The sequence below is a fragment of the Pseudonaja textilis genome, chromosome 15 (genome assembly GCF_049901715.1).
Source record: "Pseudonaja textilis isolate UNSWEBS1 chromosome 15, rPseTex1.2, whole genome shotgun sequence".
NCBI classification, from domain to species: domain Eukaryota; kingdom Metazoa; phylum Chordata; class Lepidosauria; order Squamata; family Elapidae; genus Pseudonaja; species Pseudonaja textilis.
The window spans coordinates 3,247,534-3,275,242 of NC_142004.1; the positions used below are offsets into that span (position 1 = coordinate 3,247,534).

The 27,709-nt window shown below is 42.3% G+C and overlaps 1 protein-coding gene and 1 long non-coding RNA gene across 3 annotated transcripts in view; both read left to right on the forward strand.

Annotated features, from left to right (window-relative positions):
* Nucleotides 1-2,077, forward strand: part of HORMAD2 (HORMA domain containing 2) — a 34,445-nt gene extending 32,368 nt beyond the window's left edge. For both annotated transcript variants that reach the window (XM_087913174.1, XM_087913173.1), the window contains exon 14: nucleotides 1,489-2,077. In XM_087913174.1, the coding sequence (XP_087769300.1) occupies nucleotides 1,489-1,599 (111 nt within the window). In that variant the 3' untranslated portion in view covers nucleotides 1,600-2,077. The remainder of the gene's footprint in view (nucleotides 1-1,488) is intronic.
* Nucleotides 2,078-13,278: 11,201 nt separating this feature from the next.
* Nucleotides 13,279-21,791, forward strand: LOC148124630 (uncharacterized). The gene is made up of 2 exons (XR_015739655.1): nucleotides 13,279-13,848; nucleotides 21,318-21,791. It is a non-coding gene; the product is annotated as an uncharacterized LOC148124630 (long non-coding RNA).
* Nucleotides 21,792-27,709: the final 5,918 nt, after the last annotated feature.

Genomic DNA, 27,709 nt, shown 5'->3' on the forward strand with positions numbered 1-27,709 from the left:
TGAATTTTGGTGACATGCTGTGGGGATGCTGCAATTGTCATACATGTAAAAAATGGTTATGTCACTTTTTCAGTGCTGTTGCAACTTTGAATGGTCACTAAACAAACAGGTGTAAGTCAAAAACTACTTATACTTGAAGTGGTATTTGATCAATGTGGAATAAAATGATACTACTATATTTCACATGACTTAAGAAAGCATAATTCTGTTGTTCCAATCTAAAATTTGATTAAGCTTTTGGGGTGTCAAATCCCATTGCTTACTTATAAAGTATTCAATTTATAATAATTAAAAATTGAAATAACATTTGTTTGGCAAATCAGTGTTCGTCATTAGCAGATCCATCCTGTTATGAAAGGATAAATAATCTTTAGCCCCAAGAGTAAGTGAACCTTCCCAAAGCCCCTCCAAATGTTTCCAAGTTGTAACCGTTAGTACTATTGAAGAGCAGAATAGCTAGATATAGAGAGAATAATCATATTATCCTGTATTTGATTAATCATATTATTATTATTACTGACCCAGATATGCTCATTGACTTGGGGTATCTATTATTGACTTGAGTTAGTCCAGCAGAAAAAGCCTTTCCTTCCTTAATGGGGCTAGCCTTGCTCTAAGTAAGATATTTATGAGGCAACATAACGTGAGGTTGCCCATGAAGTAGATCCAGAACTCTAGGCTAGACTTCTGAATTTGAAAAAGTGAAGTGTATTATATGAAAAAAATATCATTGAATGACTACTTGCTTCTGAGCCCAATTTATAGTTCATTTTAAAGTTATACACTACCTATGGTCCATATCACTGGGGGGATTCAAAAATTTTTTACTACCGGTTCTGTGGGTATGGCTTCGTGGGCTTGGTGTGGCTTGGTGGGTGTGGCTTGGTGGGCGTGGCAGGGGAAGGGTACTGTAAAATCTCCGATCCCGCCCCACTCCAGGGAGAAGGTTATTGCAAAACTCCCGTTCCCTCCCTGCCTCGCTAACCTGCTTTCCAGCTCTGTTCTCCTGTGCAGGGCAACCAAAGGGACCCAGCTGATCAGCTGGGACTCGATGGGAGGCAGGGAATAGATGGGGGCGGGGCCAGTCAAAGGTGGTATTGGCTGGTTCTGCAAACTACTCAAAATTTCTGTTACCAATTCTCCAGAACTGGCTGCATACCACCTCTGGTCCATATGCCCAAAGAGCTGGTTTCACTTATCCATTACTAATTCATTGTGTGTCAGATGGGAAAAAAATACATTATATGTTCAGACCTATTAATTTTAGTTTTATTCTAAGAATGTTATTTGCTGCCCCTTTCATCCTTTCTTTTATTTGTATAAGATAAACATAAACAGTATTAGCATTATTCCCTTATCTTTGGACTGAGTCCAGCAATCCATTTTTGTGAGTGAAGGGCAGTATTGAAAATTTCAAAATATAAAACAGAATGTGCAAATATGAATATGAATTCTTGTATTAAATGTTCTCTTTGGTGGTTCTTGCAGACATGGCAAATGGACTTTGCTTCCAGCCAAGAAAACACGAGTGCACCAAAGAAGAAGAAAAAGAAAGTCAGCACAACACTTGATTTGATTCTTGCCCCTCAAAAGTTATGACAGCCTCAGAAGCAATAGCTATAGCTGTAATGCACCTGAACAGTAGTATCTGACCTGTTACCTACCTGGGGTAAATTTCTACAGACAGCATATATTTGGGACAATGGCAACTTTGAGCCCAGTTGGAATAGGGAAAAAATGGGGTCCTATTAGCTCAGCTGCCTTGAAGCTATATAAACATTTTGCCATTTGTGAAGGCATCTTTCATTCTTGTCTTTGTAATGTCAATGTAATGAGATTGTATCACCCTGTCAGTTAACAGTTTATACTATATAAATACAGTTTATAATATATAAATACTAAATACAGCTAAACTATAGGACGGTACCTTTGTATCATCGTGCTTCCCTGGGCACAAAATGTCCAGAGATGTTTGTTGTGGATTATTTTACATGGAGGAGAATACATTGGAGATGTGTTTGTGTTCTGTGTGTTCTCCCGTTTTCTCTTTATTTTTTAATAAATACAGAAGAACCACATGTATAGCTCTCATTCTTAACCACAGACTGGGTTTCATTAATAATTGCATTTCTTGGTGGTGTTATTCAGTAGGGTATATGGAACCACCAGTTATCAAAAACACCAGTGCTAATTTAAATAGCTATCAGTAACTTCATTTTAACTTGATTAAGCTAACAAGAACCCAGGAAAAAAAAGCACCATTTCCTCAGTTTGCATGGCTAGACTTATCTCGAGTCTCATCTTAGTCATTTCTAGAAAACATTTCAGTTAGCGGAACCTGACAATTTCATTTTCCTGTAATGGTGTGTTTTTTTCTAGGTACTTTTGTTTCTTTTCACTTTTTTTTTAGGGGGGGGCGGGGGGAGTTGCTCTTTCATGTATATTTTCTAAAGCATACTGCTCCAAAGGGCCAAGCACACAGCATTGGTGCAAAACTTTCAGAGATTTTTTTGTACAAAACTTTGTGATCGTCCCCCTTCCTCTTTGTAAATGATGGAACTGATCTTCTAGTATGAGAGATAAAATCTAGCAGGAAGAGCTTGTCAGGGGGTAAGCTATTCACTAAAAACAGACATAAATGGATGGATTGTACCTAGCAGCTAGTATTTATATGACAGATCGTTGTTTTGTTTATTGCACTGATATCAACTGTGTAGCCTAATAGAAGCCGTGCCTGAAGTGCATATGGTTTCTTCTTGCATCTTGCAAAAATGAGCATTGGGATTTCTCTCACACTACTGGGTGCCATTTTGCAAAGAAACCAAACAAGTCAAGCGTATATAAACAAGCCTCTTCTCTCACATTCTGAGTATTGTTTCAGCAAATGCAGCTTTAGAAATCGAGCATCTTCTACTAATGTGTCATAAAAATTGCTGTATATTGAGCAATTTCCACTGCACATTTTAGACTAGGAAGGACCCTTACAATAAAGGTACAGCTAGTACTTCTGCTTGTGCTTCTTGTCTACACTATGTCGAAGGACTAACATCAGTCCTGCAAGCCTGAAAGTACCATCCCTTGCTTTTACTCTCTCCAAAACTAGGGAGGGTCTCTTGTGAGGTGTCTTCTCTACCCCTCCACCCTTCAAATTTCATTTATCAGAACATTGGTCTAGGCTGAAGCTTTTCCTCCTTCTCTCAAAGATCATTCCCACTCTAAATAATATTTTTTTCCGGAGTGCTTTTTTATCATCCTCCCACAGTGGCATCTTTGGCTCTCTTCTGTTCAGGTTTAGGAGAGTTATCCTGCTGGTGGACTGGCACAGTCCCAAGACCTTTTGTGCAGTTTCTTTCCAAACCTTCAGCTGGGTCGCAAAGGATAAAACAGACTGAGTTTTGTGTGATTGTACCCTACACGGTACAGGGATGCAATAACCCAGATTCCCCTGGAGGGCAGCAGTGAGAAACAGAAAACATCTGCTGGTTCCTTGGAATTCTGCAGCCCCGGTATAACAGACTAAAGGTAAGTGCTGTCTTAGAACATACTGTAGAATAAGAGAGTTGGAAGCAATCTTGGAAGTCTTCTAGTCCAGAGGTCTCCAACCTTGGCAACTTTAAGCCTGGAGGACTTCAACTCCCAGAATGCTGGGAGTTGAAGTATGCCAGGCTTAAAGTTGCCAAGGTTGGAGACCCCTGTTCTAGTCCAACATCTCGGTCATGCAGAAAACTCCAGACAAATTCAGACAAACCATTCCAGACAAATGTTTATTCTTGAAAATCTCCAGTGATGGAGCACCCCTAATTCTGGGAGACAAGCTACTCCCTTGATTAATCATTCTCACTGTCAACAAATTGCTCCTTAATTCTTGGTTGGAGCTCTTTTTCCTTCTTGCCTTGTTTATTATGTTCTGGAGGAGTGAGAACAGCAGCAGGGAAAACTCTGAGGACCCAGAATCGAAATATTTTCCATTTCAACTCTTGACTAACTTAAACAGAGGCAATGCAAAGTATTTTTGTGTGTTCGTGATGCAAGTCATCACCTCCTTTACCTTGTTTCAAGAAACTGCTAAACGAGGGGAATTCTCCCACTTTGCCTTTCCGGAATGCCTTAAAAACATGTACTGCACATGCTTTCACCTAGGTCTCTTACTCACCTCACTAGCCAGGAATCGCTTCTGGAGTTAAAGCCACACTGCTTTTCCGGAAAAGGCACTCAGTGCCAGCCACTTCCTTATATTTCAACCCAATCTCAAGTTTTCAAAACAGCTATCGGGCAAGGTGTGTGTGTAAGCAGCCATGACTGTGTGATGTGGGTCTTCTAGACCAACATTCGTGATTTCACTTTCCTCACTTGGTTTAGCCTTTTCCTTTGAGGTGAAGTGGCCGGCTCCTGTTCACCTGGTTTAGAAAGGACATGGCAAGTACTGGTACTTCTTGATTTATTTATCTGACAAAGGTTCAAAATTACAATGCCCTCAGAAAATGTGACTTATATATAACCCCTACTTAAAGCCATCGCACCACTCTGGCAATTTCGTAATTGCAATTGGCAACTGACTTGCTTTTATGACCAGCTACGATGCCCTGCGATTGCAATTTGCTATCTCTTTTGCCAATTTCTGGCAACAAAAACGTTCATTTGGGGCAACAGGATTCACTTAAGGACCGCATGAATAAGTACTAAATAACCACTCAGCAAATTGTTATAAAGTTTGATCAGACTTCATTTACAATCCCAATGAGCTTCAGTGGAAATTCCAATACCAGTGATGTACATAAGTCTAGGACTATTACTCCGTGTGTGAGCTCAGTGGAGACCGGTCCAGGATTCCTGAATTGTTTTTCTTTTCATTACAGGGAAAAGTAAGGGACTGTACCAAGCAGAAAACGGTTTCAGTGTGCCAAAGTTTCCTGCTCTGCGGAGCCAAATCTCATCTGATATGTCTGGTCAATGGAGTTTTGACCTTTCTTAATTTGTAGTGAGTAATAAAACTTCCAGATTGTCATGCAGCTCCTCGCATAGTTCATTCAGTGATGATGTAGGAGAGAAAAGGCCCCGTGGCTTCACCCACTTAGTTCTCACCTCCAAACTCAGCCAGGCATCATTGGGCAAAAGTGGTGATTCACCTCTCGACAATTCCTTTCTTCTGCTATGGTTTCTCATGATCTCATTGGGCAGCACCTGGGTTCTTTTCAGGAAGCTTTTCTCCCCCCCCACCCCCACCCCCCAAAAATGTTCAAAGGGTTCAAGAAGTGAGAAAATAGACCTCCATGAAAAGAGCTGGTTGGAGTTGGGCAACTTCCAAACTGAAATAAATAATCTTTGTTTTAAAGCAAGAGCAAGCTCTATTCTTCAAGGTTACTGGGGGCGGGGTTCGCTCCTTAATTTTCAGCTCAAAACAATATTTAGTACTGAGCAGGGAAGTACAGGTAATCCTCAACTTACGACCACAATTCAGCCCAAAATTTATGTCGCTAAGAAATTTGTTAAGTGAGTTTTGCCCCATTTACGACTCTTCTTGCCACATTTGTTAAGTTCTTAAATTAGTAACCCAGTTGTTAAGTGAATCTGGTTTCCCCATTTTCTTTGCACGTCAGAAGGTCACAAAAGACATGACACAGTCGTAAATATGAGTCCGTTGCCAAGCATCCAAATGTCAATCATCTTGACCATGAGAATGCTGCAAAGGTCATAAGTGTGAACAACGGTCATAAGTCATGGTTTTCAGTGGCGTTGTAACTTCAAACGGTCACTAAATGAACTGTTGTAAATTGAATGACTATCTGTATAAGGTAAAGTCTATCCATTCAGCAGTCAAGCTGCCCTCCTGTTAGGTTGAAAGAATTCAAAAGCAGTTCTGCGGTCATTAAGTGAATCCGGTTTCCCCCATTGACTTTGCTTGTCAGATGCCATTTGGGAAGGTTGCAAACGGTGATCACATGACCCCCAAGATGCTGCAACCATCATAAATGACAGGTTGGTTGCCAGGTGCCTGAATTTTGATCCCATGACTGTGGGAATGCTGCAACGGGCATCATCGTGAAGACTGAAAAGATCACTTTTTTTTTTAGTGCTGTTGTAACTTTGAAGAGTTACTAAACAAATGGCTGAAATTTCAGGACTACCTGTAACTATTATTTGAAAAGTCTGTTTTGATGGAAAGGAAGAAGTCAATGGTTTTGATTGGCATGTGTTTTCCCTAAGCTGGTCTCCCACAGATGTACCACCACTTCTCCAAGACCTGAAATGTACTGACACACACAAATAATTCCTAGATTCAAATCTTTATTTCCATTTTTTTCTATAAGACAATTTGGTTTCCAGTTTAGAGAATAATATCCAGTATACATCTGTCTTGTGATCTGGAAACTTGGAAAAAGAGTATTGGCTTGCTCATTTGCTTTTAGCTAATAATTTATACATAGAAATCTGTAGCTTTTTCTTAACACGGCATTATTAGATAAAGAAAGGTTCCATACATTGTGGCTTAAAATCACAGAGGTTTAAAGCAGATATTGTTGGCCTTAACTATTACACAAAACAAGCTGCTTCACAGTTTTAGCCATGCAATATCCCTCTTCTCTTTTTTTCAGAAGTCCCTGAAGTTACAGACTCAGCATAATTTTACCCCAGATATCGGAAATTACTTCAAACCAACATTCTTTTTGGGCACCGGAAGGAAGGCTTGGTAAGTACATTGACCATTATTTGCCCAGCAGAACTAAAAAGAATTATACCACATTAGGAAAACTGTGTCCATTTTTGGTCACCACAATACAAAAAAAAGATGTTGAAACTCTGGAAAAAGTGCAAAGAGGAGTAACAAAATTGATTAGGAAACCAGAGGCTAAAATATATGAAGAACAGTTGCAGGAATTGGGGAGGTCTAGTTTAGTGAAAAGAAGGACTAGTGGTGATAAGATAGCAGTCTTCCAATATTTGAGGAGCTGCCACAAAGGAGAGGGAGTCAACCTATTCTCCAAACCATTAGAAGGAAGACAAGAAACAAGGGGTGGAAATTAATCAATAGAACAGCTTGCTTCCAGAAGTTGTAGATGCTCCATCACTGGGGTTTTCAAGAAGACACTGGACAGCCATTTGTCTGGGATGATGTAGGGTCTCTCCTGCTTGAGCAGGGGGTTGGACTGGAAGACCTCCAAGGTCCCTTCCAAACCTGTTATTCTATGTTCTGTGTTCTAAGCCTAAGAATCTCTAGAAAGTGTAATAAATCTTCAGTTAGTACAAGTGATCTAGTGTAAATCTACACTAGTATGTGTGATCTGGGGGAAAAAATAGTGTCACCTTAAATTTTCCTCTCAGCCCTTGTAATTAGAGTTACAAAGTGGTATCTTAAGTTAGTAAATTTAGATTTGGGCATATCGACCACGTGCGTTTTTTGTTAAAAATAATAGAGCAGGAGGCATAAAAGTGATAATGGACCTGCATCGTACCCACATCTTTTTACAAGAAAACAGCAACTTTGAAGAACAGTTATTGGGTGAAAAAAACCAGCTAATAAAGCATAAGGTTGGCTAGATTGGCGTTATGGTGACAAAGCCTACCTCAGCCATGAATCAAACTAGACAGAATAATGTCCAATTTGCAAATGAATGAAGAAAGCATGAAGTCATTAGGTAAGGTAATGCCCATTAAGTAATGTCTCTCAATATGAATGAACCGAATTTCTCTGGATGTTACTAATCCTGCTCTGCCAGCTCTTTGGCGTCATGGCTTTCCTGACTCAGGGCTTTTCTGCTTGCAAATCAGCACGTCAAGAGTAGGGGTGTTCATCAGCTTCCTCTGTCCGTGGCCACTAGCCACGGTAACAGCGAACAACGTAGGTCTTGGAGCATGAATAGCAGGCAATTCAAAAAACTGGCATCTTCCCAGGAGCAGACTCATGAGATTTAAGAAATTCTAATGCCGAGCCAAAAAATTTCCCATCCGCTTGTGGAAATCATGCAAAAAGGCCAAAATGCAAAATTGAAGTTCGTGGCCTTTTGAGGTCCCTCTCGATTAAACTTATCCTCCTGTTTGGTTTCCTTGATGACGAGGGTGGAACATGTCTCCAAGCCATGGTGGTTTCCATGTTTGTTGCTGTTTTTTTTTTATCTCCTTACAATCCAACAGGCAAAGAAAACATCTAATTAATCACCCATGTTTCATAGAGGCAAAGCACTTGGTGCTGGCAATGATTTCAAAATAATTAAACTCCTGGATGACATGCTCCATTTCTTTTTCATCATCAGGAAACTCCACTTTGATACAACCCAAGACATTTCTCTGACACTTCCTAAACTTTCCCTCCCTATTTAATAAACTCTGTTGGTTGATTGGCCTGAGAAAAATGCCCATTATTTCTAGATAAAGGTGTCTAAAGAAACAGAATAGGATAGGATTCAAAATAGAATAGAATAGAATAGAATAGAATAGAATAGAATAGAATAGAATTAGGGATAGGGATAGGGATAGGGATAAGAATAGAATAGAATAGAATAGAATAGAATAGAATAGAATAGAATAGAATAGAATAGAATAGGGGATAGGGATAGGGATAGGGATAGAATAGAATAGAATAGAATTAGGGATAGGGATAAGAATAGAATAGAATAGAATAGAATAGAATAGAATAGAATAGAATTAGGGATAGGGATAGGGATAGGGATAAGAATAGAATAGAATAGAATTAGGGATAGGGATAGGGATAAGAATAGAATAGAATAGAATAGAATAGAATAGAATAGAATAGAATAGAATAGAATAGAATAGAATAGAATAGAATAACAGAGGGACCTTGGAGGTCTCCTAGTCGAACCCCCTGCTTAGGCAGGAAACCCTACACCACTTCAGACAAATGGTTATTGAATCCCTTCTTAAAACCCTCCAGTTTTGTAGCATTCACAACCTGTTCCACTAGTCAATTCTCCTCACTGTCAGGACATTTCTCCTTAGTTCTAGGTTGCTTCTCTCCTTGGGTGTTTTTTATCCCTCTATAAGGCAGACATCAATATCCTTCTTGTTACACCTGTTTAAATACATGGGTTCATTAGAAGCCTTCTCGAGTAGGTGATGCCTTCAAGGTAGACGAGAATTCTCAGCCCATGTGGGAATTCTAAGTAAATCTTCACTCTATTTGAACGCCATCTGCCTGAGGAAACGGAAAATGTTAATTTCCATCCCTTAAACATCTGCTTCTCATTGAGGGACCTCAGAAATTCCTACCCGAATTGACCGACAGCTAAAACTCCATTGATTCAAATCAACAGCTGGGTTGCAAAAGACAAAAACAAACACATAACTTTTACTTTGCAAAGCAAAAATGTAGAATTCACTTTTCCCCAATTAAAGCCAGCTTTTCTTGGAAGGGATTGGTGGTGGTGGTGGTAGAGAGAGACAAGCCGGATCCAAAGAGAAAGGATCTGATTCACGAGTTTTGCGAAGGAACAACACATGGCGCAGCAAAGCACATCGGCTGAGGCACAACTGAGACAGCTGTTTGCAACCTAAGAAGCTCGGAGCATGGCCCCCAGCCAAGTCCTCTGGCTTCCGGTGATATCCTTGTAATAATTATTGAAGACATCTGAGAGATCTGCTGAGTAAGAAGAAAAACAACTAGCATCCTGGAAATTCTCAGTCTTTACCCTTTCAAGTCACAAGGCCCAGAAAATGTGATCTGAGGCACGCAACCTCTTTTAAAGGAGCCACACTCGCAGGCCTTTCGAACTAGGGTTGCACATGGTGCTCATTCATAGGAAAACGTGCAAAACGCAAAGGAGTGCAATTCAGCTGTCGACAAAGGGAAGCCTGTTCACTTGCACGGGAATGTCGCTGCTTTAGGACTCCTGATTTGCAACATAGAACAAAAACTATCCTCATTGTTCACAGAATGTCATCCATTTCATTTAGCAGACAATCGAAGTCTAGAAACTGTACATTCTCCTTTCACTTTGGGATTTCAATTTATTCCGTTTCCTGCCCCCCCCGCCCCTTACCCAGCAACACAACGTGATTGCAATCCAATCGATATCCAATCGATATGAAGACCTAGCGGTGTTGTGCATCATTGCACTACAGGTCGTCTTCTACTTACAACATTTAATTTGGTGACCGTTACAACAGGCACTGAAACAAAGTGATTTAGGACCATTTTTCGTAGTTACAAACTTTGTAGCATCCCCATGACCATGTGATAGAAATTTAGATGCTTGGCAACACATCTTGCTGTGTCCCAAGATCATGTGATCACTTTTTTTTTGCAAGCAAAGTCAAAACGGGGAAACCAGATTCACTTAACAACCGGTTTGCGAACTTATCCATTGCAGTGATTCACTTAACAATTGTGGCAAGAAATGTCGTAAGATGAGACAAAACTCCCTTAGCAAATGTTTCACTTAACAATATAAATTTTGGGCTCAATTGTGCTTGTAAGTCAAGGACTACCTGTATGTAATGGCTATAAAATGCAGAAAGTTCAGCAATAAACAGTAGGAGCAAAGTATGGAACTACAAACCTTCCCCAGAAACAGAGAATTGTCAGTCATTTAAAAAAAAAACAACTATAAATAAGTGTTTTCTGTGCACAGATCTGGATCTCCACCTGGAGGTGAGTAGCCGTACCTTTACCAACGTTAATGGTTTTTAAAAATGGGTGGAGAGAGAAACCACATGGTCATGACTGAAAAATGTCAATCTAAAAATGACATCAATTAAAAAAAAAGATTTTACTTCTCACGAAATCATTTTTGGACACAGAAGAGTAGCTTGCCCGGAATGAAATGGAAGAGAATTTTCTATAAATACGCACCTGGATCTTCAAATATAACTGGTATGACCACTTCTTGTTCGCAGGAATCTCAGACAATGGAGGGAGAATGTTTGCGGACTTTAACTGAAGTTTGGATATAGATTCTGCCCAGGAATGCAGAATTTATGAGGATAGATATTACTTGTGTTTCCTTGTCAGCCTTAGCATGTAGATCAGATTTTTTGTACTTCTTGTTTCAGTTCAGTTGATTCTTTTTCTAGTGCTTATTGGCTTTGACCATTTAGCAGTTCAGATTCTTGTAGAATAAACCTTTATATTCATGTGAACTGCCTGGACTCTGGAAATTGATTTGGAAAGACTCTGGAAATTCAACCTGGAAATGAGGAGAAATTTCCTGACAGTGAGAACAATCAACCGACGGAACAGAAGTTGCCCTCAGAAATTGTGGGAGCTTCATCCCTGGAGGCTCTCAAGAAGAGATTGGACTGCCATCTGTCAGAAATGGTATAGGGTCTCCTTGGGTGGGTGGGGGGGTTGGACTAGATGACCTACACGGTCCCTTCCACCTCTGTTAATATGTTAAAACTGGCTCCTGATTTCCTTTGCCCGACATTAAATTCACCTCACCTCATCCCACGTTAGGGAAAGTAATTGCTAGGTGTTTTCCTGTTTAGGAGGAGCCCCTTAGTGAACGGAGGGGGAAAAAAACAACAGGAAAGGCAATTTGGGCGGATGGACGCCTTTTCTGCTAAATCTGAACTTCTGAACAGATTCCTGAAGATCTGCCTCATGATTATCACGCCGGAGACAATGCTGATCTGGGCGTGCTCCAAACAATTTCATTTCATCAAGGAGTTCCGCTTTGAAGCTCTATCAAGACGTCTAAGAATGCAAAACCATTGCCAGTCCTTTGGCTGATGATGCCCCAGGGGGTGCGTGTGGGTCTGTTGCAGATGAGGAAAGATCAATGAATAGGGGGGTGGGGACGCCTGCTTATTTTCCCAAACAATGCAGACAAATGGGACGGTATGACCTCACGGTCTATGGATCTGCCACTTTCTTGCTGCAGAACAAAACCACAGAGGAAGATGTTTGGATTTGCCGAGGTCTAACTAAGCCTCTTTCATCTTTGACCTTGGATGGAGTGGCCCTTCCCCATTCGAGGGTGAGCTGCAATTTTTGGAAGAGGATCTTCCTGGATTCAAGACAAGTCCTTCAGATTTGGTGCAACTGAAAAAAAATTGCCTGATATAATTAGAAGTGCACTTCCTCCCTTCAAGATAACTGATTATTGGGAAGTTATTGAAATGAAGATAGCATTCTTTAGATTATTTGAGGACAGCTACTACTTTAGAGGGTAGGCAGTTGGATATATGTCATGGCAACATGCCATATATCCAACTATGCGCCGCTTCTCCAACCTAGGTCTTGTGGGCCAAAAATGTACTCTCCCTCTCAATTCCAGGCACCTCAGGATCTTTATTTAACTCCTGGAAGACTTTCAGAGCTATCCTGGCAGGTGTCACTCACAACTCCATATTTCTAGAGCAGAGTTTCTCAACAGCGATGTGCAGCAGCCGCCAGAAAAGCTAATACAATCCTTGCTTGTATAAAGAGAGGCATAGAATCAAAGTCACATGAAGTATTAGTACCACTTTATAAAGCCTTAGTAGGACCACACCTGGAATACTGCATCCAGTTTTGGTCACCACGTTACAAAAAAAGACGTTGAGACTTTGGAAGAAGTGCAAAGAAGAGCAACTAAAGTTTCAAATCTTTATGTTGTTTTATCATTTTTTCTAACCAATGTAACTATGTATTTTAGTCCAATATTTTTTCGCCTTTGAGCATGTCCACTACATGTGATAGTATGCACCCGGTATCTGATTACACTTCCAAAATTTATCTGATAAATTTTCACAGAACTTTGCTCGCCTCGCTGGTGGTAGATGCCACCTATAAAACATTTTATATAGGTTCTCCTTATAGGCCGTTGACATTGTTAGCTTACAATTTCTATCCCACAATTTCTGCCATTTATGTAATTCTACTGGGTAGCCAAACCGTTTAGCCCATTTTATCACTGTTTCTTTCACTTGTTCTTCTTCCAGTTTAATACTCCATAAACAATTGTACATTTTTTAAAAAAATAATTTTTCATCTGTCCCTAGTAGTATCTGATCTCGTTCTAAGTGGTATTTGATCTAGCAACTGAGGCGATTAAGGGCCTGGAGGCAAAAATCTATGAAGAACCGTTGCAGGATTTGGGTTTGGCTAATCTAGAGAAAAGAAGGACTGGGGGAGACAGGATAGCAGCATTCCAGTATTTGAGGGGCTGCCACAAAGGGGAGGAAGGGGTCAACCTATTCTCCAAAGCACCTGAAGGCAGCCACAATCACACGATCATGATTTGTGAGGCTCCTTGTCGCTTTCCCACAAAGAAGTCAATGGGGAAGCCAGCAGGAAGTCAGAAGTCATCCCTGCTCCCTCTGTTTTTAGGACTGAGGTCATTCTGTTTCTCTGTTTAGGCAAGGGAATAGCTCTGAATGGATGACTCAGCAGGTTACGGGTTGTCTAGTTCATAGCTAAAACTATACCAACATTCCCCAAGTTCTTAACCGAAGCCTTCAGGAAGTGGTTAATTAAATGCAATTAATCCCAGGTGGCTTGTTTGGCAAAAATATGTAGTTCCTATCTGTCTCCAATAGCCTTAACAAGCAGGGCAAAATGCCACCTTCCTTCTTTGAATAATCCCAATAAATCCCTTCTTCGCCATCTTACTCGGGCGTGGCACGGAATCTCACCTTGGGGCATGAAGTCAGTGTGGGTGAGCATTATTCCTTTGCCAAAGCACACTGCCACTTTTGTTCTCGGCTTTCCCCGCTGAACCATCCCCATTTTCCCCAATTCACTTTCTCTCTCCTGTTCCAGAGACCTCACAGAGAAGCTTTTTTTTGTTGTTGTTGTTCTAAGCATCCCAAATTGCTTTGGCTTGGGAAATACCCGGACTGATTCAGAAATTTTATCTGGCTCTACGGATGACTTCAAGCCAGGTTGGGCGGCGTGCTTCTATTGCAACGCTGGTGAGTGTAACGTCGGGGTGGGTGGGTGTTCAACGGAGCTGCCCACTTGGGGAGAAAAAAGCATTTTGTCCTATGAGAGTTGTTTTATAGACAAATTATGTGTAGAAAGCTCCTCGCGTTTTATAGATGTGTCCTTTGGAAAGATGTATGGGCAACCAGGAAACGAACGGAAATAATTAACAATGGGTTGATGGTGTGCTGTAAAGTCATTTTCAGTTCTTGACAACCACCAGGGAAGATGGAGGCACCTACACAAGCAGTCCTTGGCTTACAAAACATTCACTTAGTCACCATTCTAAGTTTCAATGGGATTGAAAAAAGTGACTTATATGACCTATCCCTGCATTTATGACTGTCATAGCATTTGTATGCTCCTGTGATCAAAATCTGGGCATTTGGAAACCGACATGGTTGCAGTAACTCAAGTTTGTGTGATCCCCATTTGTGACCTTCCTGGCTGCCTTCTGACAAGCCAAGCCCACGGGGAAGTCGCCTTCACTTAATGACTGCGTGTAGTGATTCACTTAACAACTGTGGAAAAAAAATCATAAAATTGAACTTATTTAACCATGAGCCCTGGTGGTGCAGTGGTTAGAGTGCAGTACTGCAGGCTACTTCTGCTGATTGCCGACTGCCTGCAATTTGGCAGATCGTATCTCACCAGGCTCAAGGTTGACTCAGACTTCCGTCCTTCCGAGTTGGTAAAATGAGGACCCAAACTGTTGGGGGCAATATGCTGAGTCTGTAAACTGCTTAGAGAGGGCTGTAAAGCACCGTGAAGCGGTATACAAGTCTAAGGGCTAAGGGCGATTAAGAATTGTGGTGGCACAGTGGTTAGAATGAAGAATAGCACGCAATTCTGCTCACTGCCAGGAGTTTGATCCTGACTGACTCAAGGTTGACTCAATCCTCTGTCCTTCCAAGGTGGGTAAAATGAGGACCCAGATTGTTTTGGGGCAAGAAGCTGACTCTGTAAACCGCTCAGACATGGCTGTGAAAGCACTGTGAAGCGGTATACAAATCTAAGTTCTATTGCTATTGCTAACCATCTTCCTCAGCCACAGTAGTTCTGGTCTCAATTGCATTTGTAAGTCGAAGGACTGCCTGATGTGTCTTTTTGTGATTGCAAGCCTATTGATTCTCCAAGGTTCTCAATCCCCATAAACTGCCAAGGGACCCGAACAAGCATTTTGTCCCCCTAATTCAGCCTTTCTCTTCTCATCCAAGTCCCAGCTGGCGAAAGTTTTCAAAACCTTGGATTGCTGACGTGCTGAAAATTCCCATTTGTTTCCAGTCCTTATGTCAATTGACTTAAGTGTTAGTAACCACACAACAAATATATGACGATAATAAGTAAAACTTGTTTTGTGCGTGAGAGATGATGTTTTTATCAAGTTCAGTCCCCCCTTTTGGGGGGATGGGGGTGTTTTAAAGTATGTATTGCAGTAAAATTCTCATCAGCTAAGCTGGCCAGGGATGACAGGTGACTAAGGCAGCCGCAAGATCTCATTTTAAGGAAGGTTGTTGGAGATTTATACAAAGAGAGCAGGCTTCTCTTTCCTCTGTGTGGTGGCTCTTTTGCAACATTAGCTCTTGTATTTTTTTTTATTTGTTTTGTTCATTAATAATTATGCTGCAGGTGGAAACATCTGGCTGACTTTGCTGGGACTTGTCCGGGCTTGAAAGCCAAGTCAGTCAGTTGATCCCTGAGTCACAGCCCACTGGAAATTCCTAAGAGGCTGGCTGGTGCTTCCCTGCTGCGATCGAGAAAAGGAAGAAGGAAGGAAGGAAGGAAGGAAGGAAGGAAGGAAGGAAGGAAGGAAGGAAGGAAGGGAGGGAGGGAGGGAAGGATATAGGAAGGGAGGAAGAGATAAAGAGAGTTCCAATAATAAAGTCAGCTCAGACCACCAAGAAAAATCTGAAAGGTGTTCCACAGAGCATTGAGAATATTGAAGAAAAACAGAATTCTGAGCATTGAAGTCCACCCATCTTAAAGCTGCCAAGGCTGAGGAACACTGAGCTAGGATAAGGAGGGAGGGCCCCTCTTATTAAAAGGGACCCTGTTATATCAGAGGGTCAGGGGAAGGCCAGCCCAGATAGCAAGGAAGGGGCAAAGGAGGATAAATAGATTAAATACGGTACATACAAGGTGTTCCAGGGAGGGTGGAGTGCTGGAGAGGATGTTTGCGCAGAGACAGGATTTCATGCCAATGCTTAAAGCATTCCACCGGCATTTCTGCTTCTTCGTTTTTTTAAAATACAATTTTATGAAAAATGTTAAGGAAAAAGAATAAAAACTAATAGAGGTTAATATCGAGTAAGAAAAAGAGAAAAGGAAGAAGGGAATCAAAGAAAGAAGTAAGAGTACCAAAACAAATGAAAAAGAGAAAACACAAAGAGGTAGCTTCCAATTTTCTTCATAATCATTATAGGTACAATTATAAATTTTTCTCTTGCTCTATGGTTACAACATATCTCCACTTCCCTGCACGGTAATCTATCCTGCCTAATCGTCAAGATCATAAATAAAACGTTCTTTTTTTTCTGACAGAACAGCTGGAGTTCCTTGGTGCTCTCTGAGCTTGGTTGTTTTCTTGCAGACGTTTCTTTACCCAACTAGGCAACATCATCAGTGCTATGGTAGAAGGCAGTAGGGTTTTTCCCTTCTAGCACCGATGATGTTACCTAGTTGGGTCATGAAACACCTGCAAGAAAACAACCAGAGAGCACCAAGGTCCTCATTTTTTTCTGTTTCACGCAAAACCGAGTAACTGAAAAGAGGTTTCCAAGTCAGCAGTAAACCTAGATATTGTCTTTTCAGGCTCTGCTTGTTCAGATATTAGAACAGAATAGAATAGAATAGAATAGAATAGAATAACAGAGTTGGAAGGGATCTTGTAGGTCATCTAGACCAACCCCCCCTCATTTTTATTGAGATATTTTTGCTGAAAAGCTGTGTTTACTTCCGGCTCTCAGCAAAAGCAAATCCGTAGCAAACAAAGGGTTCACTTAACGACTGTGGCATTTGCTTAATGACCCCCCAAAAAATAAAGGTCATAAAAATTGGATTGGACAAGGGATGACTTAATTTACAACTGTCACAACTTATAACCCTAATGGGCAGGCTCCATTATTGTCCTAATACGAAGACCACCTATAATCCTATCTGTCTCTAGGACCGCAACACGGCCTTCGTGCATTAACCTCCGATTGCTAACCTATAAATCAAATGTGGAAAACCCACAGTGGTTGTTACCATCTCTGCATAACTATTTCTTGAACAAGGAACAAACAAAGGTGCCAAGGGTTTTTTTTTTTTTTGCAAAAAACTTGGCACCTCCTTCCAGTCATTCTTCTCTTGGAAACCTCAGGCTTCAAAGCTTTCATCGTGAGCCCAAAACAGCCTCTGATGCAATTGTTAGATAGTCAAGGAGAACGAGGCGCCTCTAGCCATTCATATTTTTCTAGCCAAAGAGCTGACTTGTTTTGCTACATGGCACCCCGGACCTTGCAGATGTGCAATTTTTAATGTTTGAGGTCCTCCTTATTCTGCGCTCCGCTGCTAATCCCCTTTTCTGGTTGAAATTTGGCCACATCTTAATCCAGGCTCAATTTACTACTCTTCCAGTGGGAAAAATTGGCTCAGGCAAATTTGGGGAGGGGAATCCCTTATCAACTGGGTCTGAGAGACACTTTTCTTCTTGGAAGAATCAAATTTGGAATAGCCTGGATTATTGGGGGCTCAACTCCCCGTCCCAGGCTGGGTCTCCAACCTTGGCAACTTAAGCTTTGCTGGCTGAGGAATTCTGGGAGTTGAAATCTAAAAGTCTTAAAGTTGCCAAGGGGTGGGGTTCTACCAGTTTGTCCTGGTTCAGGCAAACCGGTTCGCTCCGACAATCAGCTGTTGGGCACGATCACCGAACCGATTGTTACACCGTTTGAATCCCACCCCTGGGTGAACCCAATGATTGACTAGTTCAGGCATTTGTGAGTTGTCCTTCAGGGCAGCCAGTCAAGCAATAAATCAGGCCCTGAGACAAAAACAGTCCTTCAAGGTCATTCTTAAACTTCGGAGCATCATAGGGGCCAGAATTTCCATGGCTAAGCACAGAGTCGTCGTTAAATGAAGCCCACAAGTCTTAAAGTTGCCAAGGTTGGAGACCCCTGGTCTAGACTACACTTGGCTGAAACCTCTCAAGAGCCGAACAAAAATAATGGAAAGTTAGGTCTGTTTTTAATTAATTTTCCCCCCAGTACTTTTACAAAAGATTACGTTACACAAGTAAAACTTGTACAACCACAAAACAAATACAGGCAGTCCTGGATTGACAATCCCACAATTTAACCCCAAACGTCCGCTGCTAAGCGAGACAGTCGTGGTGAGTTTTGTCCCATTCTGACCACCTTTCCTGCTCTCTTTTCACTCCCGGCAAGCGTAATCTACATGAACAAATGACTGCCGTCCTTCAAAATAGGCCGAGAGAACTGGAAGTCTCAACGGAGAAGGAGAAAGACCGAAAGCTTCTCGTCTTTGCCGGAAACCCCGTTCACCCCTTGGGCAGTTTCTCCCCAGGCCGGCCACGTATTAGCTCCTCTCCTCCAGGATGGCACCGAGCAGGTTTGTCCGGATTGAGGAGCGAGCCCAGCAAGAGTTCGCCTTAAAGTGTGAACTCAACTTTGGCAGAAGATAGTCCCTCCTCCTTTTTTGTTAAAGAGTAACGGTTTGGGGGTGTGTGTGCAAGTTGCAGGTGCGATGAGATCCCCCTTTCGAGGGCCCGGTAAGGAGGAGGCTGCCCTCTTCCTCCTGCCTTTGCCACTCTCTGCCCAGCCAGAGTCCCCCATGCCAGGCTGATAGAGGAAAGTAGAGGAAAGTTGCAGGGTCACAGGAGGGGAACGATGCCTCTTGCCCCATTACTCACTTGGCCTCCTCCCCTTCGGAAGCTGAGGTCATGCTTTGTTGTGGAATGACTCATCCGCAACAGACCCAGAGTTTGTAGATCAATCCTAGACATCCTTTCTTTCTTTCTTTCTTTCTTTCTTTCTTTCTTTCTTTCTTTCTTTCTTTCTTTCTTTCTTTCTTTCTTTCTTTCTTTCTTTCTTTCTTCCTTCCTTCCTTCCTTCCTTCCTTTCTTCCTTTCTTCCTTTCTTTTTCTTTCTCTCTCTTCTTCTTTTCTTTTTATCTTTCTTCTTCCTCCCTTCTCTTCCTCTCTCCCTCTCCCTCGCCCCCTTTTCCTTGTCCCTCTTTTTCTCACTCTTTCCCTTTTTCTTCCTTTAGTTTCTTTTCCTTCTCTTTTTTTCTTTTCCTTCTTTCCTTCCATCCTTCCTTCCTTCCATTCCTCCCTCCCATCTCCTTCCTTCTCTTTCCTTTCCCTTTCCCCTTTTCTCATTTCAGGTTATATTCATGAATTGTTCACCCAATTTAGCCAACCAATTCCACTTGTCTCTCCAGGAGTGTCCACAACAGGTAAGGGGGACGGTCATAAAAGAATTCACAAATTTCCAAAGGGTAAGGCTTAACCCCACCATCTTGACTTTTTTGACTCCTCTACAGACACACACACACACACACACACACACACACACACGGCACCATCCTTTAATTTCCAGTAACTTGCTTGACTCTGGATACCAGCCACTGAAAATTTGCCTATGTTTCTTGGCACGCCACCTCCTCCCTTTTATTCCTTCCCTTTGCAATCATGGCCAACCGGAAATTTGTTTCCCAAACACGCATGGAGCCAGTTGTCTTTCGTTGCCTTGAGATATTTATTGCTCCTAATACGTTCTGCTCCAGAATGGAGAAAATGAGGGGAGAGGGAACTTGAGGTGGAAAGAAAACTTCAGTTCGAAAAACACTTGAGAGGAAGTGAAGTTTGCTGCGTCATCAGCTGGAACTTTTAAGCTGGCCAACATCAGGAAGGCCGTGTTTTGTGGCTTTTTGATTGGGACTCCAAAAAAGCAACGTCTGCAGGTATGGTGAAGCCAGAAACTTTGTCCCCCAGCCCAGATGAAAATCTTAGTCACCATATTTTTTTTCTTGGGGGAACCAGAAGCTATTACAGATGGGGAAGAAATCACCCCAGAGAAGCACATTTGGGTTGATGCTGACAGAGAACGTAATGGTTGTCTTCACACTTTTGCTGTTCTGTTATTCATTTGCTTCCCACTTTTTGCAGCCTTCTTAGAATATGGGATAGCAGAATTTGGAAAGGACCTTGGAGGTTTTCTAGTCCAACCCTCTGCTCATGGCAGGAAATCCTATATATCATCCTGGACAAACGTCTTCAGGAAAACCACCAAGCTCAGAAAGCACCAAGAACTCCACAATGATCATCTCCTCCTCCTCCTCCTCCTCCTCCTCCTCCTCTCCCTTCTAGCACTGAAGATTCAACCAGCTCCCCTGTCAAGCCCCATATATGTCTCTGAGGAGCAGAAGATCATTGCCTGATATGATCAGACATTGGATCAGATTAAGCTGACAAAATGCAAACCAGCACCCGATCTGATGATTGAGGCTTGATGCTTCTGACAGATATGCGAGAGTTTTGTTCCGGCCTTCTCTAGCTTTGCTAAGCGATAACAACCATGCCTAGCCACATTCATCTATCATGCTGTTTTCTGCAAATGAAGCATGCACGACTTCACATGATGGGTTGACTGATAAAGCATGCTTAAGATTAATTTATTTACTTGCTTATTTACTTTTTATTATTAACACACTGCTTTTTTAATTACTTATTATTAACAATGAGAGCTCATGGATCGAAGACAAATTCCTTGTGTGTCCAATCACACTTGGCCAATGAAGAATTCTATTCTAGATTTTACCATTGGTGGGGACAGAAAGGAAGGACTTAAGATGGAAAAGAGTTGTTGAGAGAGTAAACGAGAGTATGAGATGAAAATAAGACCAAAGATGTTGGAGAATGTAATGTAAGAATGAATAAATGTATATAGGAATGTATATACTTATGTGACACTGACCAAAAGTTATGTCAAAACGACTTCACCATATTCAATGTTTTTAATTGTTATGTTCAATAAAAAAAATTAAAAATCTATTCTATTCTATTCTATTCTATTCTATTCTATTCTATTCTGCTCTTATTCTATTCTGCTCTTATTCTACTCTGCTCTTATTCTATTCTATTCTTATTCTATTCTTTCATATTTCTATTCTATTCTATTCTATTCTATTCTATTCTATTCTATTCTATTCTATTCTATTCTGCTCTTATTCTACTCTGCTCTTATTCTATTCTATTCTATTCTATTCTATTCTATTCTATTCTATTCTATTCTATTCTACTCTACTCTACTCTACCCCTCCTAACCTTCCCAAACGCTGCTCTACATTCTGAGATTTCACTAACCACTGTCAAAAGAGCCGCAACCTGTATTCATTTTTTTTTTAAAAAAAAAGCATTCTCCATGATTCGTTACGCTCTCCTTTCCTTTTATTTCTGCAGACTCGCAACATAAACACAACCCAATATGGCCGGGAGAGCCACCAACATTCCTTGTCCATCCCGTCCTCTGAGCGCAACCATCTGCTCCCTTAGACGGGTTGTTTTGTCTACCCACGGAAATGGGCCTTGAAATGGAACATCAGCTGGAAATGCTCAGGCGGTCCTCAGTCGCTTCTTCTGCCGAGCGCATGTGCCAGGCGACAGCTGCTTTTCTTCTCGGATCAGGACGTGTCCACATGAGTGGTGGGAAAAGGAGAACTGTGGTCTCTCGCTCTTCTCCAGGTCAAGCCGAGAAGGAGAGGAACAATGTGACGTAAGGTGGTACGTTCAAGCTACCAAAATCGGCTGGGCCTCAGTTGGGTCAGCATCCTTGAACCCTAACCACAAATATTACTCATCTTACTCAAAGCAAGAACAACAGGTAGTTCTCCTCTTATAACCACAATTAAGATTAAAATTTCCCTCACTAAACAAGGAGGTTGTTGTGCGAGTCATGCCCTATTTTGCAACCTTTTTTTGCCATAGTTGTTAAGCGAATCACAGCAGTTGTTAGGTAAATCACACCGTCCTTAAATGAATCCTCCGTGGACTTTCCCATTCAGCTGGGAAGGTTGCAAATGGGGATCATGTGACCCCAGGGTACCGCAACGTAAATTCGCTTAGCATCCGAATTTGGATCACATCATGTCCATGGGGATGTTGCAATGGTCATAAGTCTAAGCACCAGTCATTTCAGTGCTGTAGTAACTTCTACAAGTCACTAAATAAATGGTTGTAAGTCGAAGTCTAACCGTACGTTGATCTACCATAGCTGCAAATCAGAAGGCATCAGGTAGCAACTTTTCCAGAATCACCTTAAACCTTTGGACCGCCATTTGTCAGAAATGGGGTAGGGTTGCCTGCTTGGGTGGGGGGTTGGACTAGATGACCTACAAGATCCCTTCCCACTAGATAAATAGATGATAGATAGATAGATAGATAGAGATAGAGATGATAGAGATAGAGATAGATAGATATAGAGATAGATAGAGATAGGTTAACTATCTATCTCTATCTGTCTATCTATCTATCTATCTATCTATCATCTATCTATCTATCTATCTATCTATTAATAACTTATGCCTTCTAATCCAGTTTGTGAGTCAGAAAAGGAGCTACGCATCAGGAAGGGCTTCCCATCAGGAAGCTTTGTGGTTGAAGATCTTGGGAAAACTAAAGTAACTGAAACACAATTGCCAGAAGTGTGGATGATTGCACTTGCAGATCAGCAGAGCTTATAAAGTATGAACTGCAGGTGTGTCCTCTGAGGATGTTGGGGCAATGGAGCCCCACCAACTTTCTTGAAGGACAAGAAGATCTCCCAGGTCCCACTCTGTTATTCTACATTCTGCCTTCTTAAGGATCCTGATCATTCAAGCCAACCCTCCCAATTTGGGCTGGGCTGGGCATCCCATTGCAAAATCGTCATCAAAGCTGACATCAGCCAAAGTCTAGAAAAACTCAAAGAAGTAGCACAAGATCAGAGGATGTGGAGAGACCTGGCTCCTAGAATCGCCAAGAGTCTGACACGACTGAATGGATAATGTCATCATCACCCCATTGCAGAGCATGTCATGACAAAATATGGGAAATTCCCAGCTCCTAATGCATGATGCAAAGGCGCTGCTCAACGGGTATGACATCATCAAATCAGGCCATTGCCCGAAGGATCTCACTTGTCCCAGGTACTGCTGAATTTTACTCTCCCTGTGACCAAAATTTCAGATGAAATCATTGGAAAGGAAGCGGGGAGGGAGTAGCAATTCCTGACAGCCGAGTCTTCATGTGATTGGAGACGCAAATCAGAATAAGACTTCATTCAACTACCTGCTCTTTCAAAAGTCCTGAAATTGTGATCTGCAAGGAAGTGATTGTTGCACCTATCAATCTGACTTTCTGTCGGGGTTTCTTATTTTGAGATGTCCATATTCTTTTGGATGGTAGACCTATTTACTTGGAAATCAATGGTTTGAGCAAGAGGAATTTTCTCCATTAGAACAATTAATCAGGCTTGCTTCCAGAGGCTGTGGGTGCTCCATCACTGGAAGTTTCCAAGAAGAGACTGGATAGCCATTTGTCCAGAATGAAATTAGGTCTCCTGCTTGAGCAGGGGGCTGGACTAGAAGACCTCCAAGGTCCCTTTCAACTCTGTTATTCTAATTGGATTCTCCATCTCCTTTGTATCACAAAGGGACTTTATGGCACCAGTATGTTGCTGGGCTGAAAAACTGATGTTCCTGGAGACTTACTAACAAGTTGCTTACACACAGAGAGAATGAATGGATAATTACAGTGAACAATGATTATCCTTTATGGAAACTACTAACCTTTTGGTACTTATGGTATTTGTGTATGAGAAACCCTTATAGGCGTAATATTTTTAATGGGTTGGTGGTTGTTTTCCTGTCCTTTTGAAAGGCAATTTAAGTAATGAGTGGAAGCTAGTACAGTAAAGAAAAGTAAAATAAAGTGAAACGTGAAAAATAAAAAGTAAAGTAAATGGTGGAAGATCATAAAAGAGCAACCGAACTCGAAACTAAGGAGAAATTTCATGACAGTGAGAATAATTAATCAATGAAATTGCTTCTCTCCCGGAGTTTGGGTGCTCTGTCACTGGAGGCTTTTAAGAAGAGACTGGACAAGCCATTTGTCCATAAAGTTTCATGCCTTGGACAGGGCATCGAACTAAAAGACCTCCTGCTCTACAATTCTATGAGTCTAAGTGAGGATATGATCAGGATATAAAAGAAGAGTATTTCAAGAGATCGCAATCTTTTATCTCAGATAGGCTGGTACATATGAGATTAAAGTTGTTTTTTCCCCCCTCTCCTTTCCTTCGGTGAAGGAGATTGTATCTGTGTTTCCGCACTCAGCTGAAATGATGCCTGAGCAGTGACTTCTGTGTGGCATCCGATGACTATTTGAATTCACCGGAAAAATAAAAATAAAAAACGCTTTTGGGTTGTAAGGGTTCAACGCATACACACACGTACAGATGTGAGCCATCTGCCGGGCATGTGACACCAAAACAAGAGAAGCAATTTCAACCTACCAATCGGGTGGGAGGACTGAGCGCCAGACTCCGTGCATCAGAATGTCATGAAAATTTCTCCGCTCTGTCACCCGCCAGCTTTGGAAAGCAGACAGGAAAATCCCTTTTGCTGAACGCTAACGGCCCATGAAAACAAGGGCCACAGAAGCTACAACTCCCGTCTTGGCTATGCGGCCAATTCTATAAAGACCCTTGCGTAAAATTGATCTCCCCTCTAAATTCCCAGAGGATTCTGGCGTCTTTTACTTTGTGGGAGCTGTTTGACAATCGAGACAATTGCCCTAAGCATCATTAGGTTTCACTACAGGGTGTGTAATCTCTACTCCCCCATGAGCTGTAGCTGCTAATGGTCACGCAATGCTTTTTTATGGGAGTATTTATTAGTCATAGCTAAAACAAAAAGGAAGGAAGGAAGGAAGGAAGGAAGGAAGGAAGGAAGGAAAGGAAAGGAAAGGAAAGGAAAGGAAAGGAAGGAAGGAAAGGAAAGGAAGAAAAAGAAAGAAAGAAAGAAAGAAAGAAAGAAAGAAAGAAAGAAAGAAAGAAAGAAAGAATATTCTCAAGTGCCTTGACCTCACTGAACAAGTGCCAGTAAGGCAAAACACTGGGGAATTTCTGTGCAGCTCATCTTTGATTTATCTATTTATTTGTATCCAGCCTTTTATTATTTTTTATAAATAACATAAGGCAGCGAACACACCTAACACACCTTCCTCCTCCTCTTTTCTCCACCACACAAGTGTGAGGTATGCTGGGCTCAGACAGGTCAAAATACAGGTGACTTTCCTGCTTAAGGTAGGACTAGAACTCACCGTTTCCTACCAATTCCCCCAGTGGGCTCTCATGCCTGAGGTGGGACTAAAACTCAGAGCCTCCTAAAGAAAAGAAAAGCAATCTTTGAACCCGCGGCATCTAAAAAGCAAAAATAGATGTTTCTTCGTGCCTTTGAATCATAGAAGATCCTGGATTTCTTTCTTGCTATGCTGGGCGGGTGACGCAGATCCCCGATGCCATGGGAGGGAGACAGTGGGTGACAAAAGGCCAGCTCTTATTCCCACCACGGGACTATCTAAACCCAGCCATCAATGGGGCATTTGTGAACCCGGCCCCTTTTCCAGGCAGCCCAAAGGACAAAAAAAAAAACCCAACAACCCCATCATCGGTCACTTCGCATCACTGGAAGGTCAAGAGGCAACCTCGCTCATCCCTCGTGATGTCTCCGTATCCACGAACCCAGAAAAGAACCAGAGAAAGCCGTCAGACCAGGCATGTTTTCATGGAGAGATTTGAATTCCCTGGAGATCTGGAGATGATCAAACAGGATCTGAGATCATCCACTTGCCCTTGGAGATTTGGCAAGAATCCGGCAAAGCTTGGTCTGGCTGAGGGTTTCATAACTTTGCTCACACATCACAGCTGCCTCCCGGGGAGCTGATGGGGTGTGTGTGTGTGTGTGTTACAGGGGACTCAACCCTCACAGGTTCCCACAAAAATCTAGGTGGTCCGAACCTGACTTGGATTCTTGATTGCGCTTAAGAGTTTGTGTCTGTTGCTTTGGCTTCGTGCTGAGCGTTTGCTGTCTGCAAATATTCTCCAGGGCGATAAAATATCTGCAGAATGGGGAGGATTCCTCCGTCGGCTTCCTCGCTGTCTGACTCTTTGGAAAATGCATGCATACCAAAGCAGGCTATTTTTATTTGGAGTGGTTTCTATTTATAGCTCCAAAGGCTCCTTTGTACAAGCTGCATTTCTACATGCAAAATGAGGCCAAAGTTCTGAGTTTCCATGCATTCACACAGTGCCAGCAGCTCTTCCACCCATGTCCTCGGCAGACAGCTAAAGCTGGCATCACAAGGCTAACATCCATTTCCAGCAACCGTTCTTCATATGTTTTAGTCTCCGGTCACCTTTATTGCTCTTGGAGCTCTTTCTAGAATCTCAGTATCGTGGCAATCCCAAGATTAAGTAAGACAAGAAATAGATTCATTCTATCCTATTACAAAAAAAACCCAGAAGCATCGGTAACGTGTGGCTCTACTAAACGAATGAATTCACACTGAACTAAAAATATGGGGAACAAAACCTCTCTTTTACAGTGGCCCTTTCAAACGCAGTTTTCTGCTCAGCGCCTCCACAACCTTCCCCGAAAGTGAATTTTTTACTTTTTGCAAGCTGCAACTGTTATGTCCTGAGGACTCAAGGAGTTCTCACTCAGGTCCACTTACTTGTGTGGGCGTTATTCCCCCATTCCCATTGGTCAGTTCTCCCCAGCAGCCAGCTATAAAAGCAGGCTGCGGGGTCCAACTGGCTGCTGATTGTTGCGAGCCAGTTCCAGGCTTGGCAAGCACGGTCAGCCCTTTATTTGTAAAATAAAGTACTGTTGCACTCATGCTCTGGTTCAGCCTCTCATTGCTCAAACTTAACACTGGCGACGAGGATGGGATGGCTACCAGAAGCACCTTGCAACCGCTGAGTCACTAGCCACCGATCTACAGCCCAGAGAGAGCGAAACGAGCGATCAAAAAGAGCAAACGCAGATCCGCAGCCAGAGAAAGCGGTCTGAGTCAAATAGTTAGAAGCGTCTGTAGCCGCTTGTTAGCCTCGCTACGGGAAAGTGAAGCGCTGCGAGCCGCAGCCGCTCTGCATTTGGCGCGAAATTCAAACGGGTGTCATTTGAATTTCGAGCCAGTAGGAATCACAGCACAGCGCTGTAGAGAGTCACTAACGCCCACTTTTTTTGGCGCGAATCAAGACACCTCCAACGGCTAGCAGCCAACGTGGTAACCCAGAGAGAGAGAAAGAGAGGGTAGCAAAAAAACCTCTCCAGAGCTGATATCACTAATAACTCACGAGCGTTCGTAGTCCCAGAGAGATTTCTCCCGCAGGTAGCCCAGCCGTTCCAGCACCATGAGTTCCAATCCAGTATTCCCGGCGTTTAAACCAGACGAAGAGAAGTGGGAATCGATAAGAACCGTTTCAATCATTGCATCGATGCGGTCGGCCTGTCGGATGCGGGAGAGCATCGGAAAAATCCTATTTCCTAATCTACTGCGGAGCCACCATTTACGATACCGCTGCAGCACTCGTGGCACCGAGAGAATTAAAAACGTTCCGTGGTCCGAGTTGCTTGAGATCCTCACAAACCACTACGCTCCCAGGCCTTCACAAATCGCCAGGAGGTTCACGCCCGAATGAGGAAGCAATCAAGTAAGGAGACCATCAACCAATATATGGCCGCCTCAGAACAGCAGCCCTGCACTGCGGGTTTGGAACATACCTGGAGGACATGCTCCTCGATCAATTG